Source organism: Schistocerca piceifrons, chromosome 3, assembly GCF_021461385.2.
Source record: "Schistocerca piceifrons isolate TAMUIC-IGC-003096 chromosome 3, iqSchPice1.1, whole genome shotgun sequence".
Lineage (NCBI taxonomy): Eukaryota > Metazoa > Arthropoda > Insecta > Orthoptera > Acrididae > Schistocerca > Schistocerca piceifrons.
The window spans coordinates 204378353-204398973 of record NC_060140.1 but is presented as its reverse complement, the minus strand read 5'-3'; the positions used below and the strand labels follow the sequence as shown (position 1 = coordinate 204398973).

The window sequence follows — 20621 nt, the reverse complement described above, 5'->3', positions numbered from 1 at the left end:
TACATCTGCTTCGGCTGATGCCAGGCCATCCACCAACACTGGTGTCGCAATGCTTCCAGCCTTGCACAGCTGCTTGGGCTTACTCCGACATCATGGCCAGTGACCTCCCCTTCCCCATCACCACTGCAGATGCCTTCACAACTTTCTCCTCTGTTGTGGGTGCCTCCTTCAACTGTCAGGTGGCCATGGCAGGACCCTAGCTTCCATTCGGTCGCGACCGATGCCTCCACTGCTGCTGCTGCTGCCACCACCATTGCAGCCAATGCTGCCTGCACCGCAACCTCCTTCCTTGTGGTTGGACTTGGATGTGGAAATGGACGCTGTGTCAGCATTGCCTGTCCTACCGTATGACCTCTCACAGGGGTTGGCCATCACACATGTCAACGCTCGCACCATTTCTGATCCTACACACCAGTGGCAGTGCGTCACAAGACTCAACAACCTACATCAACCACAGAAGAAATTGATGTGAGCACAGTGATCACTTCTTCACAAAGGAAGAAGAGTGCTGTAACTACCAGTTATGTGTGCACCGCTTTGTAGTTCATAGCACCTGACGTTTGTGCTTGATTTGCCCACTAGAGGCTACCCAGGCTACTAATATGACAGCAGTTATTTATGCAGCCTGCCAGCTGCTCCCCCTGTTGGAACTAGGCTCCACCAGCCACTTCTGTATTGCTGAATGTATTGTATCTTGTCTTTGATGTGCATGTACTGTTCGAGCAATAAATCACAGTGTTCTTGGGTTAGAACAGTCTTCCTCATATGTTTCATCTTAAGGCAATCTGCAACAATCAGCAGCCATCATTATCATGACAAGATGATGAACCAGAAAACAACAAAAATCAACAAGTAAATCTGTGGTCCTTCAAAGCTAACAGTTCTCAAATAATGCTTAAGAAAGCATGCTTTCATGTTAACATTTCCCTGTGTATTACCCCTTTTTTTAAATAAAATACGATATTTACATGTAAAACGAAAGAAGACACTTTCTAAATTTAGGAAAAGTGTGACGCATTGATGTTCGTTATGTGATGATGAATTCCCCAGGGGAGCTCACAGGCAGGAGTAAATCTTTGTGAAATCGATAATAGTCACATCTCAAGGTGTTTCTTTACACAAATGCAACTACTTCTGTCAATACTGCACTTCACTCACTACCTCTGCACTCTGCATGTGTTGGCTTACTCAGTGATGTTTCTTTCTACCACTGCTGACTGTAAAATCCCTTTTCTCAAAGATGTTCCTTATGCTGCCTACTGCCTAGCAGTGTCTATGATACTTACTAGGCTATGTCTGTAACATTGCCCGCTTTAATAAAAATACCCGTTTACAATGTTTAACCCTCTGGCAGGTGCGTGTTTTTCTATTACTTGAGGAGTCGTGTGGCACGTTTTGTGTGTCACATTTGCTGCTCAGTTCTATAGTAATTTTCATAAGCTTTCATGCCAGTGTTGACATCAATTAGTTTATTTCTTTTAAAGGTAGATATAGTGTCACTCAAAATGGCATTAATAATATCGAAATAATAAATTTTATTGTGCAATTAATGCAAACAATTTATTATGGTCACAGTGGAAAATACTAAGAAATAATGTTGCATATCTAGCCAAGAAATGTCCTTACACTGTTGCTCACTTATAGTGGGAAAGAATGTTTTGTTATTTACCATGGCTGTTAATTATACTTTATTTAGAAAAGTTGATATACATCTAAACACATGGTCCTCAAAAATCTACATTTTTTTTGTCAGCGTTGAAAGGTAATATATGCGTAGTGAATGGCTACGGAAACCCTATTATAACAGCTTATAGACAGGACATGTTCACTACTTAGTAATTTCAGAAATGTCAAGATTCAAATCACTAGTCATCTGAGTCTGCAGGTGTAACTTGACACTTTTCACAGGTGTAACTAACACTTTATACTTTGCCCTTCCACAAATAACACAGTGTGCTCAGATGTTGTCCGCTACCTATGTCCGTGGGAAGGCTCTGAATTTTAGCTCTGTTAGTAGTGGTTTCATGAGGTCACAAGCCATGTTCTTCAGAAATACTATTCTCTCAACCTTTCAATTTGTTCCATTTGAGTAAAAAAGATCTGGGCATTGATACCAGAAACGTCCATTAGAGTGAAAAAGATTACCAAAGGTCACCTTTTCTTGTTATAGGAGCCACAGAATATGTGCCACACATCTGGTTGACTGTCAACGCCACCCTTAGTGGCACTGTAATCTAACACAATCTCTGGCTTCAAAGAATCTTTATCGATAGTACCTGTATCATGCATAGTTGACAATTACAAAACCGCCTTGTTCTTCTTTGGTACCTACAAAACCAATCTCAAATTGTTTTTATATCCGAAAAGAGATGGACCAGGTACGCGATTTTTCTTAGACAAGAATTCAAAGGGAATTTCTCGTTTATTCTTTCTTAGTGTCCCAATGCACATAAGCCTTTTACCTAATAGCAACATAGCCAAGGGGCAACTTGTATACCAGTTGCCATAGTTATATTGTTGTTGGATCCCTCTATATGACTGACAAGACTGTGAACTATTTCCGACGCTGAATTCGAGACTGTATAAGGTCCTTTGGGCTGCTTTCCACAATATACCTCAAGGCTGCTTGTAAAAAATGTTTTTGCATCACAAAGCACAATTTGGCAGGTTTGTTGGGGATATATTCCACAAATCCACAACGACCACAAAAAGCTTGAAGTTTCGTATCTGTGGTTACAAACTCACCGATGCTGTACGTACTTTTGCACTTGGTTTCAAAGTCATACAGAATCGAACGTACTGCGGCCAACTTATCAGATCTTCTCCTCTCTTCTCTTGCACTTTTATCATTGAAATGAATGCAACGCAGCAAGAATAGAAACCACTTGTACCTCATGACAGCTCTTCCAATTCTACCTTCATGTGGTTAGCTTTCTTCATTCCGGAGAGGTAAAGTAACCCAAGGAGTGCCAGTATTTCACTTCTCATTGTTTCTTTTTTGTCTCTTTGTCTCTGATAATCAGAAAATTCTGGTTGGAGCTGAATTTATTTATTTGTATATTCCACAATAGTACCAATCATTTCCATGTTAATTATTTTGAGGAATCCAGGAATCTCAGTTGTTACATCCCTGGCAATAGCCTTGGGACCAGGAAAAATGTTTACAATATATTTCCTTCTCACTTTGCTTGTGGCAGAGCAAGTACTTTTCCTCCATTTAGAAGTTTTGTCTCTTCCCACAAACCAATCACCAATTGAGCCTGGTTGACAATTATTGTCTTCATTTTTGCCTGACTCTCTTTCAGTGTCATGGTCAGTACTAGTAATTACCTCCACTTCCTCATCAGTATCATCATCTGATATAGTGTTTACATCTTTTGTAAAATCCAGATCGTCATTCAAGAACCATTAGAGTTCCTTGTTAGTTAAATAATAATTTATATCTTTTTATTGTGTACCCCCTCGAATGTATCATGTACTGTGCCAGTTAGCTCCTCTGCAAGAATCAGTTTTCTGTGCTCCTATCACCACAAGCATACGCATGTGGCCACTGTGCATGTCGATTTCTACCAGTGTTTCAAACAGCCACAGCAATTGTATCAAGCTTGGGGGCCGAGCTTCATGGCCTCAGTTGTAAGTGTCAGTTTGTCACAGCTAAGACTCCAGGGTTTTCTGCAGAGACCAGGGTTAGAAGCACAATCAGTCATTCGGCCCCAGATAAGGAGGTCCATCAATGTGCCCTTGAGTTTGAGGAACTATGTCGGAACACGTTTTTAAAATTGCACAGTTATTAGAGGTCTCTTGCACAGCAGGCCACCAATCTGATGGTTAGAGTGACAGAATACAGCCCAAGCACATGGGGCCTAGTGCACTGAGGGAAAGGAGGTAGCTGCAATACAAACCAGCCAAATGGGTCAATGTAGACAATAATGTAGTCAGCAGAGGGAACAGCGAACACCACTTCCTTGGTGCCCCTCTTGTCTCCTACAGCACGAGTGGGTAGCCTGCCTCAGTTGGTGGACTCCTTGCCACAAATGTAAAGAAAAGAAAGGTCACATAGCAGTGATAGTCAATCTGTACCACCCTCCCCGAAGTCAGTGCAGGAATCAGTGAACATAAATACTCTTATTATTTTGTCATTGTGTTCACTGTTGGCTGGAGAACAGAATAAACCTTTCATTGAAGTGTGGGTTATGGATACACCAACAATCCTACAAATTGACACAGGGGCCACCGTGTCCCTACTCAACTCACAGACATACACCATACAAGGATCCCCACCATTGGCGTGTGTTGAGTATCAGCTGATAAGTTATAACACACAGCAGATTCCTGTTTGCAATCAACACAGCGTACAAGTCAGTTGTCCATTCCATTGCCTACCTGGTGGCTAACAATGCGAGTACTAGAAATTTGTTTGGCTCAGAAGCCTTTGCTACTTTTGGTTTCTCGATTGGAGATGCAATGCATCTAGTGCCAGACCAAAAACCTTATGATGAATTGCATTCCTTGTATTCTGAGTTTTCAGATCTGTTTGCCCCCATGGTTAGGTTGTGCAAACAATTTCATGGCACACATCACCGTCAAACCCATTGTTTACCCTCACTTTTTTCAGGTGGGGTTGTGTCAGTTGCCTTCTGCAAGTGCGTTTAAGTGGAGCTGGATTGCTTAATGTCATTGGGAGTGATTAGACTGATTTCCTAAAGTGAATGGACTAGGCCCTCAGTGATCATAAAGAAGCTATCTGAACAGATCCTGCCCTGTGGCGATTTAAATGTCACTATTACTGCACAGGCAGTCTTAGAAACTCATCTCCTGCCTAGCCCGGAGGAGACGAAGCCTATCTTCAGATTCTGTTGGATAAGGAATCAAAACAGCTGATTGTGGTTAAAATTCCTTTTGGCCTCTACCACTATTGACAACTAGTGTTCGGGTTTGCTAGTGTGTCCGCTATCTTTTCATGATTTTTTAGAACTGGTTATGATGGTTGCCCCATCACTGCATTAACTATGTTGATGACTTTGTTGTGATAGGTGTTACCACGGAGGATCACCTATGTAAACTCCATTCTGTGTTTACTGCTCTACAGGCTGCAAGCCTCAAATGTAATCTCACCAAGTCTCACGTAATCTCACCAAGTCTCACTTTTTCCAGCCATCTATTGCTTATTAGGGTAATGATACTTCCTGACAGGGCGTGCGCCCCATGGAACAGCATGTCCCATCATTACAGCTTTCCCTGTCCATCTAATCTATAAGAATTCCTGGCATTCCTCAGCGAAGTGACATACTATCACAAGTATATTCCCAGTGCAGCTACTATCGTGCACCCCTTCCATTTGTTGCTTTGGAAAAGGGCTCCTTTTGTTTGGTCTGCAGCCTGTGAGAATGCTTTTGTGCAGCTTAAGGATAGTCTTCACTCTGCATCAAGTCAAGCAGCATTTCAACCCGGTCAGCATCAGGTCCTGGCCATGGATGTGTTCCAGTAAAGGGATGAGGCAGTTTTGGCCCATCGCCATTCAGAAGGCTCCAAACAGCCTATTACCTTTGTGTTGAAAACACTCAACTCGGTTCATTAACATTATTCACAGGGTAAAAAGAAGCTCTTGCTATTGTCTATGCCTCTAAAAAGTTCACATTCTTTCATGGTGCAAAATTTCATTTAATTAACAACCATAAGCCCTCTTTCCCCTTTTTAGCCCATAAGTGTCCTTACCAGACAAAGCCACTCATCATCTTTAACACTGAGCTCTGTTATTGAACTGGTACAGTTATAAGCTTCATTTTCATCCCATATCGCAACATGCAAATACAGACACTCTGTACTGGCTCCCCCTGGGCCCTGATCCCTCATCAACCAGCTGAATATGGAGGCAAGACACACAGTGGAGGGCTCCCCGATCACCAGTTCAAATATTGCCTCTGCTGCAGCAGAGTATCTGGTGCTCTGGCACATGTACTTATGATACAACATGGGTGGACTGACCATCCGCCAGGCCGGGCATTGGGTCCTCTTCAGAATTTTTATGCACTGCACCACCGTATTTTGAGTGGTGGTATTTTCTTGTCAAAGGAAGGGTTTACTCCTCACATTGTGGTTCCAGCAGCTCTGTGGCGAGAGATCTTCCGCCTATTGCAGAGTCACTGGGGGATTTCTTGCACAAAACGTTGGCATGCCACCATGTATTTTGGCCGGCCATCAAATAGGAGATGGTACACCTTGTTATGGCCTGCCATAAGTGTTCAGGTCAGCATGTGACTTAAGTACTTTGTAAAGAAAGGTGTGAAAGCAAAGGAGATTCATGCCTATTTCCAGAATACACTGAGGGATTTTGCTCCTTCATATTCAACTGTTGCCAGATGGACAAATGGATTTAAATATGCTCAGGAGAGCTTAGATGATCCACACAGTGGTCGGCCAAGATGTGTCAGTATTCCAGAAATCATTGCAAAACTGCACAAAATAGTAATGGAGGATCGCCAATTGAAACTGAAAGGGTATATCACATTTCAATTGAAGAATTAGAAATGAAAAAATTATCTGCAAGACGGATGCCGTGACTCTTGACGCTGGATCAAAAACGTACTGTAGCCATGGCAAAATTAGATGAACTAAGGTATGAATTGTTGCCACATCCACCTTGTTCACCTGATAAGGCTCCGTCAGACTTCCATCTCTTCCCAAAACTGAAAATTTTTATTGGAGGACAAAGATTCGTTTCAAACAAAGAATTGATAGCTGGAGTTGACAACTATTTTGCAGGCCTGGAGGAAACTCATTTTTGAGATGGGATCAAGGCACTGGAACATTATTGGACCAAGTGCATTAATCTACAAGGGGACTACATTGAAACATAAAAAAAGTTTCAGTGATGTAAGTACTTTTTTTCTATTCCGTTCCGAGAACTTTTCAAACCACCCTTGTAATTGCAGGCACACCACTTGGACACTGGTGCGCACTGCATTTCCCTTAGTGGTGCAGCATATGTCTGCTGTGAGTAGAGGGTGTAGTAACCAACGGGTTACTGCACAATTAGCATTACTACTGAAAACCATGACAGATACGAGGAACAAGTAGCGAAGCATACTGAGACCGAAATCTCCACTGAATATGTCACTGCATGAGCAATTCAGTTAGGATATGTAATTACACCTTAGGTAATAAGTTAATATTGTGTGTCTCTTTAAATGTGAAGATTATTTCTTATGTTCCATTACATCCAATTAATCTGGAATACAAGTTTAAAGAAATACTTTTTTTTTCTAGGTGCTTTTGTTTCAAAGATGAAAGGCAGAAAAGGGAAGAAGAAAGTAATTTTGGAAAACATTTTTGACATGGTGCCAAACGATATCTATAAAATACTTGCATTAGGTGGCACTATAATGCTAAAAAAGAAGACGGTTCGTGATACATGGGAGTCACGTAAAGTAACAAAGGAACTAGATGTTCACTATGACACTAAAAACTTTCAAACGTAAATTTACACATCTTGCGGACAATGTGATATGTATGTTCACATTCTCTATTGTAAAAAATAATCCTGTGCTATACTATTGTATATTGCAGATTGTACTTCAAGAAGAACACAAACATTCTTAAATTTGGACAAAGCAATCATGACAGGGATGCAGATGATGATTTTGAAGACAATCTACGTGCGAGTGAATACATTAACTTAAATGGAAAGGAGAATATGGATCCTAATGTGCACGTAAGAGAATATTATTCTATGCAAAATGCAGTAGAAGAGTTTTGCTACTTGGGCAGCAAAATAACTATTCCTGGTAGCAAAATAACTATTCCTGAACATTTTGTCTTTTCTGACTAATAAAGTCTAAGATTTAATGAGGCTTTATTACAGTTGCAAAAGACTCTGTAACCTATATAACTTGAATTTTCCTTATGATACAATACACTATTGTGATTCACTAAATACATTACCTTGATGTAGCCATATTCTGCCTCTCACCGTCTGCATCTGTGCTGTATGGTTGAAATTGTTACAGCTCATTCCAGTGACCATGGTGTACAATATGGATGTTCTGGGGCAACCTCTTACTCTTCCTCACACTATTTTTCCTTCAAAGATGTTTTTTATGAATCACTTGTCCAATTAATTTAGTCCTTTTCTCTAAGATGCTTATTAATGTGCTGTTTTTATGTACACCCTGTACCACTTCCTCATTGAATTTTCTTCCAATCCATAATGTTTTTGTAATACACTAACCGAACAAAACAAAGTTTACACAGTCCACGAACAGGTGGGTCACATGACATTTTGTCTTTAGGGTAATTGCCCTGAGCTCAGGCTGACTATTTTGGAAATGAGGAGAGAGAAATTGTGAAAGTTACCAAAACCTACTAAATTGCATTCATCATGCGTTTTAAGTTTACTTCTAGAAGATAAAATGTTGAACATATTTTCACCTGCGTTTTCTGTGCATGTGGACAGTACTGGAACTAGATTACAGTTAAAACTGATGGATTCACAGTGTGGACCACAGTTGCACGATATACTGACTAGTGTCATGGACTTCTACAAAGATTTTACAAAGCTTAAATTTCCTGTGCTTCGCAAATTACAGGTTCCGCTGTCCTCCATATACTTGGAATCTGCAGTGAAAAGAACTACAGGTTGTTCAAAACTATGACAGGAGCACATGAGGATGCGGAGCAATGCTCTGATAGTGCTCAGGTGCTAAGCACTCACTCATTCGTTTTTATTACAAGAAATGGATTGCTAGGTTTATAATTAACCTGTTATTAATTTTTCTGATTCTCATACATACTTCTAACATAAAATAAAATTTATACTGTTTATTGTGGTGAGAAAACTTACCTTAATTAGGGCAACCATTATAGGGAAGAAGAACAAAAACAATGCAAGAAACAGTGCCTCAGTGCTGCAATAGTTACTGATATCTATTTTGTGTGATATATACTAAACTGCTGAGATGTGCTTCATTTGAAATTAGTTGCTGATAGTGGCCTTCTTGTTAAAATGTCAAAATTTGCAGAAATGTTTTGGTCTGTACTGTTTACCATTGCAAACCATGCATTTCAAACATTCAGTGGAATATGCCTAAGCCTCACTTCTTTGGTGACTGAGGAAAATAAATTCCACCAACATGACTCTTTAGACCACCTGGTTAGCTGTGTGGTCTAATGCACTGCTTTCCAGGGAGGAAAGCATTCTGGTCCCCAGCACAAATCCCACCGGCAGGTTAGTATTGAGGTCCAGTGTGTCGGCCAGTCTGTGGATGGTTTTTAAGGCAGTTTTCCATCTGCCTCGGGAAATGTGGGCCGGTTCCCCTTATTCCGCCTCAGTTAAACTATGTCGGCGATTGCTGTGCAAACACTTTCTCCACATACACTTTCACTATAATTACTCTACAACTCAAACATTGGGGTTATACTCGTCTGGTGGGAGATGTTCCTTGGGGAGGGGGAAGGGGAGGCGGGAGGCACTGTGGGCCAAACTGCACAACAACCCTGGATTCGATGTGGGACAGCGGTGAGGTGAGTGGACTGCTGTAGCCTGTTGTTAGGTTGTGAACCACTGAGAGCTACAATGGGGATGCAGCCTCTCTGTCGTTTCTAGGTCACCAGTTCAATACAATACAACATGACTCTGGTCACTGTCACAGATGCTGCATGTACCATGGCCTCTGTCACTTCTGCCTCTCACTGTCATTATTTAATGAAATAATCTTCTCCTCCACTGAGTTTTCCAAAACAGCTTCACTCTACCTTGCTGTTCTCACATTACAGTGCATATTGCTGACACCTTTTTTAAAATCTTCAGAGTCGATGCTCCTTATCAACTTTATTTGTGAGTGCTTTCACTGTAGACAGGGTAAATTTATTATTATTCCTGGCAATGTAAACTGTAGTTTTGGCCCATATAAACTATATTTGTGGGAGATGGAAGTGGTAAGAGGTAGACTAATGACTACATTCTCATATGCTTTTTGCTGGTTCATTGATTTTGTATATGGGAAACTTTTGTTTATGGAGAGATATTAGTTCTATAAACCTCACCTTTCTGAGATGATTGCTTACATTGATGTTGAAGCCATTCAGTCATCTCCTCCTTTCGCTTTTCCATGACACATACATTGGCAACAACAACTGGATGGTAAGGAGCTTTGTAAATAACATCTATTGGCTATCTTAGATTTGGAAATAGTGGTTCTGGGAATCACTTGCTAAACATAACATGATTCATTTCTTCATGATATTCTCTCATCTTCTTTGATTTAAAAAACAGAAGACTGTTCATGAGAAAACCTTAAAAGGTACCTACAAGCAGAATAATGAGATAATAAGTATGCCTCACTAGCTGGAAGTGATTTCCATTCCATTGTTCCTGTAGTTGTGTTATCCATTCAGCCCTGCTTGACAACATAGCCAGAATTGACTCATAATTCACCAAGCCACAGCACTTTGTGGGTATTTACACCATGGATTTGTCTTAAAATTGCAGCTATGTCCTCTGTTTTCTTCAACAGCTTACACCTGTAGAAATATCATTGGTGAAAAAATTCCAGGTTAAACAAAACTATGTGCAAAAGCTTTGAAAAAGACAAGATTCCTTGAAGGTGACCAATAATATGCTGAATGTTGGGTGTTCCATGATGCAGCGATAATCATAGACATGACAGTAACTGAATCTGTATTAGTAATAATAATAAATGTAGTAGTAATAATAAATGTTTTTTCTCCAGAGTTTCAAGCTTTGATGCTTTTCAAGTTTCATTGTCTTTCTTGAATATTTCCTTGCCAGCCTTCACAACAGCATTTTTGTATAATTATATTAAAAACAAGAGCAGTTATATTGATTACCTTATTATTGAAGAACAGTACCCCACCAATAAGTTTTTCTGTCTTGAAGTAGGCACTTAACACTAACCATTTTTCTCAAGCGACGTTTTTCTCAAGCGGCATTTACAACAATACCTTGACCAAGAAAATTAAATCAAACTTTTATCCTCATAACTATTAACAAATGTGCTTATGACGGTTGTAAAAACAACAATTAACTAAATCACAGAGTCCACTGAATGCTCACAGAAGATAGCAAGCTTCCTGAAATTAAATTCTAGTGCAATCAGAAATTGTGGTGGTGGGGAGGGGAGTTGGCAATTGTGAGTGCTTTCTGTGGATACAGGTCTTGTGGGAATGGCAAAGTGTGTGCCATACCTCCTGTGAGAGACTCACTCCACTACTGCTGTTGTAGCTGTCAATACTAAAGTGCTTCTGTACAAACTATAAATCATTGCAGAGAAGTTTGTACAGAAACTGCTACTTAAGAGCCCACTTCCAAGCTAGTAGTTTTCAAAAATGTGTTGGAAACATTAACACTTTCGTGAAGTAGAAAGTAAGGAAAATATTTAAAATACTACACTTAAAATGCAAGTACATGGTTATGAAATTAAAGTTAGCTGCGGTACAGACTTGGTGCAAATATGTATACTTCATTTTAAGGTTGTGTCGGCTGCTAGGACTATTACATTTCCAAAGGCTGCCCCATAGTCATCACTTTGTCAGAACATTAGTAGTAAGTAGTTTTTTTTTCTGCACTAATTAATACAGCAGTTTTAAAAAATGAAACAAGTTTGGCCTGAATCCTGTTGGGTCACTATGATGTGAAAAATTTCTACAAATTGTAACATGTTCACTAGAATACACCGTAGGTATCATATGTAGATGCACTGTGAGCCACTGACCCTCCGCTTCACCACATGGCAAAGCGGCTTAAAGGCATACCACAAACATGTTAAACTCATACACAGCTGTGATACAATCATGATTTTTCATGTTATACTACTGCTACTTGCAAATAAGCCCATTAGACTACAGAAAGTACTTTGAGGTGGGCTTTTGCCTCCCTCTGTGCTCATATTTCTTTCATTCTCTTCCTGTGGGTTTTCTTTTCTGCTTCAGGCCCTGTTATTCATCTTCTCTTTTGGTTTTTCTTCCTGATAAATTTGCCATTTATTAATTTTTGACCTGAAGAGAATTACCACCAACTTCAGACTGGTATTGATTTCACAGACCCATTCAAGTCAGTTGTCCATTCCATTGCCTACCTGATGGCTAACAATGCGAGTACTAGAAATTTGTTTGGCTCAGAAGCCTTTGCTACTTTTGGTTTCTCGATTGGGGATGCAATGCATCTAGAGCCAGACCAAAAACCTTATGATGAATTGCATTTCTTGTATTCTGAGTTTTCAGATCTGTTTGCCCCCATGGTTAGGTTGTGCAAAAAATTTCATGGCTTTGCTCCTATTGTCAAAAAAACTAGACTATTTGTTTTTGTAAGTCCATCTGGGTTTACTCTTTTAATGTGTCTGTAGAATCATAACCTACATTTCCTAATGTCACTATGGATATTTATGTATTGTTTGATTTCCTGATTGCTTCTGAGTTGGGATTATTTGTCTAAAAGTTTTGGGCCTAGAATTTCTCTCTCTCTCTCTCTCTCTCTCTCTCTCTCTCTCTCTCTCTCTCTCTCTCTCCCTCCCCCTCTCCCTCTCCCTCTCCTCCTTCTTCTTCTCCCCCCCCCCCCCCCTCACTCTTTTCAGTGTTTATTTTCCTGTAGAAAACAAGTATTTCTCATTCATAGGAGCATTTTGGTTTAATTATTGTGTTATTATGTATTAGTTTTGGCGTGTGCCGTTTTCATCTATGGCTTCTAATTTCATTTGATTTTGTTTCCATTCCATTTTCCTGAATGGTTTTGCCGATATACTATGGAACTCGTTTCATTTTGCCGTATTTCACCTCGAAGAATTTTGGTGCTTCTTTGTTGCAGATTGGATACTCACTTCTCAAAAGATATTTGGAGACCAAATTTTTCTCTAGTTTCTTTCAAGCAGCCACTGCGGTTTTGTTAATTGTTTAGAATTAACTCTCCATTTTTTTTTCTTTCTTGAAACACAGACTTTGTGGTTGATATCCTACAAGCTTACAAGGCAACGGTACAACCCAGTATGGTAAAAGCAACCCTGAATTTTTTTCAGGAAGAATACAATGAAAGAAATGCACTATCAAAATTTGGGCTGCTAAGATGTGCTGTAAGTATTTTTTTAAAATAGTTGAAGTTACTCATTTTCGTTCCACTGAGAATAGCATACTCCTGTGGTTTGCACAGCCCTTCCTGTCTAGTGTGTGACTGGCTGTGACGAGAGCGTAGCACTACATAGTGAAAATGTGCAGAGTCACGTACACAAATTTGAAGTACCTAAACCATACAAAAAAATGTCATGTATCATTAATGGTTTGAATAAGAGGCACTTCATATCGACAGCTAAACTGTTGTATGTGTGATTCTTACAAAGGTGACATGCGGAGGAAAATAAATTAAGACTGTGGCTGATGTTACATTATGGACGACTTCCATCAATCGTGACTTTAATTTATCGAAATGAAATATTTCTTACACATACGTCATTTTGTAACAGTCCTTGTAGGACAATTGTTATGATAATTTTTGAATAATGTCCATTTTAGTAGCAATGAGTTATTTGTTTATTCCCCATAGTCATCACAATAAAGTGAAGTGTCATTTAAATGATGTAAACCATTTTTCCTTACACCATGCACATCTGGTGAAAGAAAAATTAACACTTTCAGGCACTTCACAGTAATTACTAGTTTTATCTAGGCAGAATGTTGGAGGAATAAGAAATGGCCCTGGCCATTGCTCTGCTTATTGTGCTGTATTTTGGTCAACCTTAAAGCAAATTGTAAAACATGCCGGATCAAACTACATGCACAAATTACTGCAATTTAAGAATGCCATTCACCTGATAAACTTCAAATGGCACAAAGCTACCGGAAATTATGTCATCAGGCAATTTCCTTAAAAATATTGTCCACTGTTGCAAAAAATCTTTATCAAGAGTTGGACTGGTTGTTTGGGTGGAATCTGAATTATATCAACAGTCTTTTCTTCATCCTCCTGAAAGACAGAGGAATCTTTATGTGCAAACCAAGAGTCCAACAAAAGCAATGAATTAATTTCTGCAGCAGGTTAGAAATCATTTTGAATGAAATGTTAAAAACTATTCTTTCCTGTTTTTTTTTTCAGATTTTGATAGTTCAGTTATAAAATTCTAGCCATTGAAGAGCTCTAATGTGTGTTGAGGTCCTTGAAGCCAGATGTAAAGCCGCAGAAAAAATAATCCACTCTTACTTATCACTGTCTCTGTTGTATTTGAATGTGTCATAGAATTAATTGGTTGCACAACGTACTGTCTTTTTTCATCACGTAATTATAAAATGGGGTTTGCTCACAGTTCTTTCATGAATCCTGACTGATCAGTGTTAGACACAGCGGATGTGGGGATAAGAGCAAGCTTTTCTTCACATTAGCTACGAATTAATGGCATCTCCTCTACACTTTCACTTGAAATGGACATCATTGTTTTGCGACTCTCTGTACTTTTGGATTCCTTGAGTTTGCTCAGACAGGTTCCTTTGCGACTCTCTGTACTTTTTGATCCCTTGAGTTTACTCAGACAGGTTCAAGACAACTTGAAATCAGCAATGTTCACCTCCATTGCTGTTTGGAGGGCCTAATGTCGTAGATCTCCATTGGTAATAGGGCAGTGCCTCTCACAAGGAGCTCTATGTTGTTCATATCTCAAGAAAGCTCCTGTAAAGGACAGTTGTTCATATTATTTATCTAAGTTTAGGGGTTTTATGTTGGTCATCAATGGGGAGTAATAGGACTCTGTGGCTCCCCTGTACAATGAATCTTCAGGATAGTTCTTGTTCACAGTCTTGCAAGTTTTATGTTGGTACCTATATATTACTTCATTTAAGTCTTTCGTCCATTTATGCAATTCACAATCAGATTTTATGAAGCAGGTTTGCCAACTCCTTAACATTAAATGTTAAACACAATGAATAATAATTCAGTTTTAACTCTCATTGTTAACACTTATGCTACTGCAAGAGCAACTGGTAATCATTTTGGATTGCAAATTACTTGGAAATTTGAGTGAGCAGTAACTGCAGAAAGTTTCAGGAAAACTATCGACAAAAACAGAATTTCTCTGTGCAAATTATGATTGCACCAAGTCATGTTATCTGTTTACCGAACCAGGGACATGCGCCTGCCATGTTGCGCATGCACAGTCCGCTACAGCTCTGGTAGGGGTGTACAATTCTCTAGCCATCTTGGGAGCAATGAATTTTGCAATTTTCAACATAAAAAACTACTTGCAGTTTGTATTGGAAGCTAAAATTTTGACAGAGTATTTCTTCATGTTTAAAAAACTTTTTAGAGCATGTTTCATCGTATCAAATTGGACCATTTGCTTGTTAGTTTCAAAGTTCCTACAGAAATTTCATGATTTGTTTCTTTCTAAATTTTTCTTGCTTTCAAGTACTTGATTCGTTTCAAAATTCTTTTGTCCTTTCTGATTAATTTGGCTTCTTGACTGTCACAAAAGTTTTGGAGTTATCTTTTGTCATATGGTTGTTGCAGTTACTGTATACATCCTGTCTGGACTGAAATGCATACTCACATTCCTCGGTCCACCAAAGGTGCTTTTTTTTGTGCTGTTTCAGTCAGTTTGCTTTTGAGTTGCTGCCAATTGTTTGACTGCTTTTTATCTAGTTTTTCTGTGAGAGTTGATTGTACTCTATTAGTGTCAAATTTGGGCATTTGTGTCTTTCTTGTTGTGAACCCCTGAGGTTTTAAACATAGTTTTACACTGAGGTGACAAAAGTCATGAGATAGAGATATGCACATATACAGGTGGTGGTAGTATCACATACTCCAGTTACAAAAGGGGAGTGTGTTGGTGGAGCTGTCATTTGTACCCAAATGATTCATGTGAAAAGATTTCCAACATGATTATGGCCGCACGATGGGAATTAACACAATTTGAATGCGGAATGGTAGTTGTAGCTAATCACATCAGACATTCCATTTCAGAAATCATTAGGGAATTCAATATTCTGATATCTACAGTGTCAAGAGTGTGCCGAGAATACAAAATTTTAGGCAGTACTTCTCACCACAGACTACGCTGTGACCAACGGCCTCCACTTAATGACCAAGAACAGTGGCATTTGAGTAGAGTTGTCAGTCGTGTCGTGTGACTGGGGCTCCCGTCAGGTAGACCGTTCGCTGGGTGGAAGTCTTTCAATTTGACGCCACTTCAGCAACTTGTGCGTCAATGGGGATGAAATGATGATGATTAGGACAACACAACACCCAGTCCCTGAGCAGAGAAAACCTCTGACCCAGCAGGGAATTGAACCCTGGACCTTAGGATTGACATTCTGTCGCGCTGACCACTCAGCAACCAGCGGTGGACAGAGTTGTCAGCAGAAAAGCAGAACTGCATGAAATAACTGCAAAAATTAGGATAGGACATATGACAAACATATCATTTAGGACATGATGATGAAATTTGGGATTAATGAGCTATGGCAGCAAACATCTGAAGCGAGTGCCTTTGCTAACAGTAAGAAATTGCCTGCAGTGCCTCTCCTGGACTTGTGACCATATTGATTCGACCATAGATGACTGGAAAACTGTGGCCTGGTCAGATGAGTCCCCATGTCATTTGGTAAGAGCTGATGGTAGGGTTAGAGTGTGACACAAACCCCACAAAGCCATGGACCAAAGTTGTCAATAAGGCACTGTGAAAGCTGAGGGTGGCACCATAATGGGGTGGTCTGTGTTTACTTGGAATGGATTGAGTCCTCTGGATGTTTGGCTACTTGGGGACCATTTTCATCCACTCAGCGACATCATGTTCCCAAATAGTGATGGAATTTTTGCAGATGACAATGTGCTATGTCACCAGTTTGAAGAATATTCAGAATAATCGGAGTGAATGATTTGACTACCCAAATTGCCCAACATGGATCCCATTGAATATTTATGAGACCTAATCGAGAGATCAGTTCCTGTACAAAATCCTGCATTGGCAACACTTTCACAATTACGTGGGTCTGTAGAGGCAGCATAGCAGAATATTTCTGCAGGGGACTTCCAACAACATGTTGAATCCATGCCCTGTCAAGTTGCTGCACTACAGTGGGCAAAAGGAGAGCCAACATGAAATTGGGAGTTACCCCATAACTTTTGTCACATCAGTGTCTTCTTGTCATGTTTTGATCTGAGCCTATGTTTACACTCTTTCTCACTTGAACATTCATAATGTCACCATGGTTTGAACAGGAGATAGCTGCATGTTCAATTGGGAATTCGCCAATGAGTGAGTATGGTGATCCCCACATCATCATCTCCTTTCATCATTTCTTTTTAAGTGTGTTGACATGGAAAAAGTCACAAGTCACAACTGTCTAAAAGAAGGGTAATAGAAATGATCCACAAAACTACCATCCAATATCCTTTTCATCAATTTCTTGTAGAATCTTAAAACATGTTCTGAGCTCAAACATAATGAGGTATCTTCAACAGAATGACCTCCTAAATATCAACCAGCATAGATTCTGAAGACATCCATCAAGTGAAACCCAACATCCACTTTTCTCACATGACATGCTGAAAGCCTTGGATTGAGGCAATCAGGTAGATGCAGTATTTCTTGATTTCCAAAAAGCATTGGACTCAATACCACACCTACACTTATTATCAAAAATACAATCGTATGGGCTATGAAGTGAAATTTGTGACTGGATTGAGAACTTTTTGGTGGGGAGGACTCAGCATGTTATCTTGGATGGAGTGTCACTGTCAGATGTAGAAGTAGCTTCATGTGTGCCCCACAGAAGTGTGTTGGGACCCTTGCTGTTTATGTTGTATAGTAATGACCTTGCAGACAATATTAACAATAAAATCAGGCCTTTTGCAGATGTTGCAGTTGTCTATAATGAAGTACTATCTGAAAGAAGCTGCATAAATATTCAGTCAGATCTTCATAATATTTCAGTGTGGTGCAGAGATCGGCAGCTTGCTGTAAATGTTCACAAATGTTAAATTGTGCATTTCACAAAATGAAAAAAACACTGTGTCCTATGACTATAATATCAGTGAGTCACTGCTGGAATTGGCCAAGTCATACCAATACCTGGGTGTAACACTTTGTAGGGATATGAAGTCTAATGATCACATAGGCTCAGTCGTAGTTAAAGCAGGTGGTAGACTTCCATTTATTGGTAGAATACTGGGGAAGTACAATCAGTCTACAAAGGAGATTGCTTGCAAATCACTTGTATGACTGGTTTTAGAATATTGCTCAAATGTGTGGGACCCATACCAAATAGAACTAACAAGGGATACTGAAAATGTACAGAGAAGGGCAGCATGAATGATCACATGTTTGATCTGTGAGAGAGTGTCACAGAGATACTGAAGGAACTGAACAGGCAGACTCTTGAAGATGGACGTAAACTATCCCAAGAAAGCCTACTTAGAAAGTTTCACAGACTGGCTTTAAATGGTGGGTCTAGGAATATACTACAATCACATGTGTATAGTTACATAGGAATCCGAAGACTAAGACTAGAATAATTACAGCATCCACAGAGGCAGTCAAAGAATCATTCTTCCCACACTCCATACGTGAATGGAATGAGAAGAAACCCTAGTAACTAGTATAATGGGACATGTCCTCTGCCATGCACTTCATGGTGGTTTGCAGAGTATATATGTTGATTTGCATTGATCAGCTAGAACATTATGACTACCTACCTAATAGCCGATATGTCTATCTCTGGCACAGAAAACAGCAGCACTGCACCCTGGCATGGAAGCAATGAGCCCTTGATAGGTTGTTGAAGGGAGTTGGCACCACATGCGCGCATACAACAGAGTGCCCCCCCCTCCCCAAAAACACACACACACACACACAAACAAACAAAAAAGTCACCTAATTCCCGTAAATTCCCACCTAATTCCCATAAATTCCATGGAGAGAGGCAATGAGTTGTGACGTCATGTTCAATCACATCCCAGATTTCTTTGATCAGGTTCAGATCTGGCCAGTTGGGGGTCCAGTGCATCAGTTGAAACTCACCATTGTGATCCTTGAATCGCTCTATCACACTCCTGGTCTTGTGACATGGCACATTATATTGGTGAAAAATGCCACTGCCATCGGGAAACACGATCGCCATGAAGGGTTGTACATGGTCTGCAACCAGTGTACGATAATTCTTGATTGTCATGGTGCAATGCATGAACGCCACTGGACCCATGGATGCCCACATGAATGTTCCCCAGAGCATAATGGAGCTGTCGCCAGCTTGTCTCCTTACTGCAGTACAGGTGTCAAGGAGCTGTTCTCCTGGAAGACAACAAATTTGCTCTCTCCCATAGGCATGATGAAGAAGATATCGGGATTCATAAGACAATGCAGTGCTCTGCTACTGCCCCATTGTCCAGTGGTGGTATCACATGCCCATTTCAGTTGTAGTTGCCGATATTGTGTGTAAACAATGACACAGGCATGAGTCATCAGCTGTGGAGACCCATTGTTGGGAGTGTTCAGTGCACTGTGTGTTCAGATACATTGTACTCTGCCCAGCATTAACATCAGATGTTAGTTCCGCCACAGTTCGCTGCTTGTCCTGTTTTACCAGTCTGCCCAACCCCACAATGTCTGGACATGGTTTCTCCTCGATTTCTCCATGTGTCGGAGACATTCACCACTGCACTCCTCGAACACTCCACAAGTTGTGAAGTTTCCGAAATGCCTCTGGGCCATCACAAACTTAGGTAGAATGAGTGCCTTCTCCATTGTACAGACAGACAGCATACACACTGACATTACGAGTACATGCACCGTGTGCGTCATTCCTCACCAGGTGATGCTGCTGTGCCTTGACGGGTTTATATCGATAGTAGGTTGGTGGCCATAATGTTCTGGCTGGTCAGTGTAGGTGATTTTAAGGTCAAAAATCCTTCAGAATTCAAGTAATCTTTGTCCATTCTGGTTGGCCCATTTTAGTGCTAGGAATTTTCCAGTTATTTTCCTGTACTTTCTCTCTTTGCCTGGCTGTACATTAAATTCACATAGAGTTTTGACATGGTTTTGTGGCATTTTAGGTACTATTTCTTTTACTGTTTCCTATGATTTCTCTCCCTTTTTTGCAGTTGGTTTTATTTTCAACATTGACTGATTTGTGTGCATTGATTAGTGTGTGTGGTGATTAGTATGTAGGGAGTTTGTCATTAGTCTGTTGTTTCCAGGCTTCACATTTGTTATGAAAATGAGTATGTACTTTTAGTTTTTGTTCGTTTAGGGTTTGCTCTAGTTTATGCATTTTTCTGCTCTTAACAGACATTTTAATGTTCTGAAACAGTTTGTGGTGTTTGGGTGAAGTTGTCCAGAGGACTCGGCCTCTGATAGTTGGGTTGTACTGTTCTTGACAGCAGTGGATTGTTTACCACCTTGACTAAAAGTTTGTTTCCTGCCATGCATCATGGTACTTGATTATCTTGAGTTTTGGGCTGAAGTCCAGTTTTTTAGGACTGGAGGATTAGTACTACTACTACTACTACTACTACTACTACTATTATTATTATTATTATTATTATTATTATTATTATTGGTGTATTTTTAATAAACAAATAAATTTATTTTTATTTAAATGCTTTAAATGAATGAGCATACATGAGCACTAGC

General features: G+C 39.9%; 1 protein-coding gene across 2 annotated transcripts in view; it reads left to right on the top strand.

Annotated features, from left to right (window-relative positions):
- Positions 1-20621, top strand: part of LOC124788350 (condensin complex subunit 2) — a 193444-nt gene that overhangs the window by 123599 nt on the left and 49224 nt on the right. For both annotated transcript variants that reach the window (XM_047255611.1, XM_047255612.1), the window contains 2 exons: positions 7267-7474; positions 7567-7711. In XM_047255611.1, coding sequence (XP_047111567.1) covers positions 7267-7474; positions 7567-7711 — 353 coding nt within the window. The remainder of the gene's footprint in view (positions 1-7266; positions 7475-7566; positions 7712-20621) is intronic.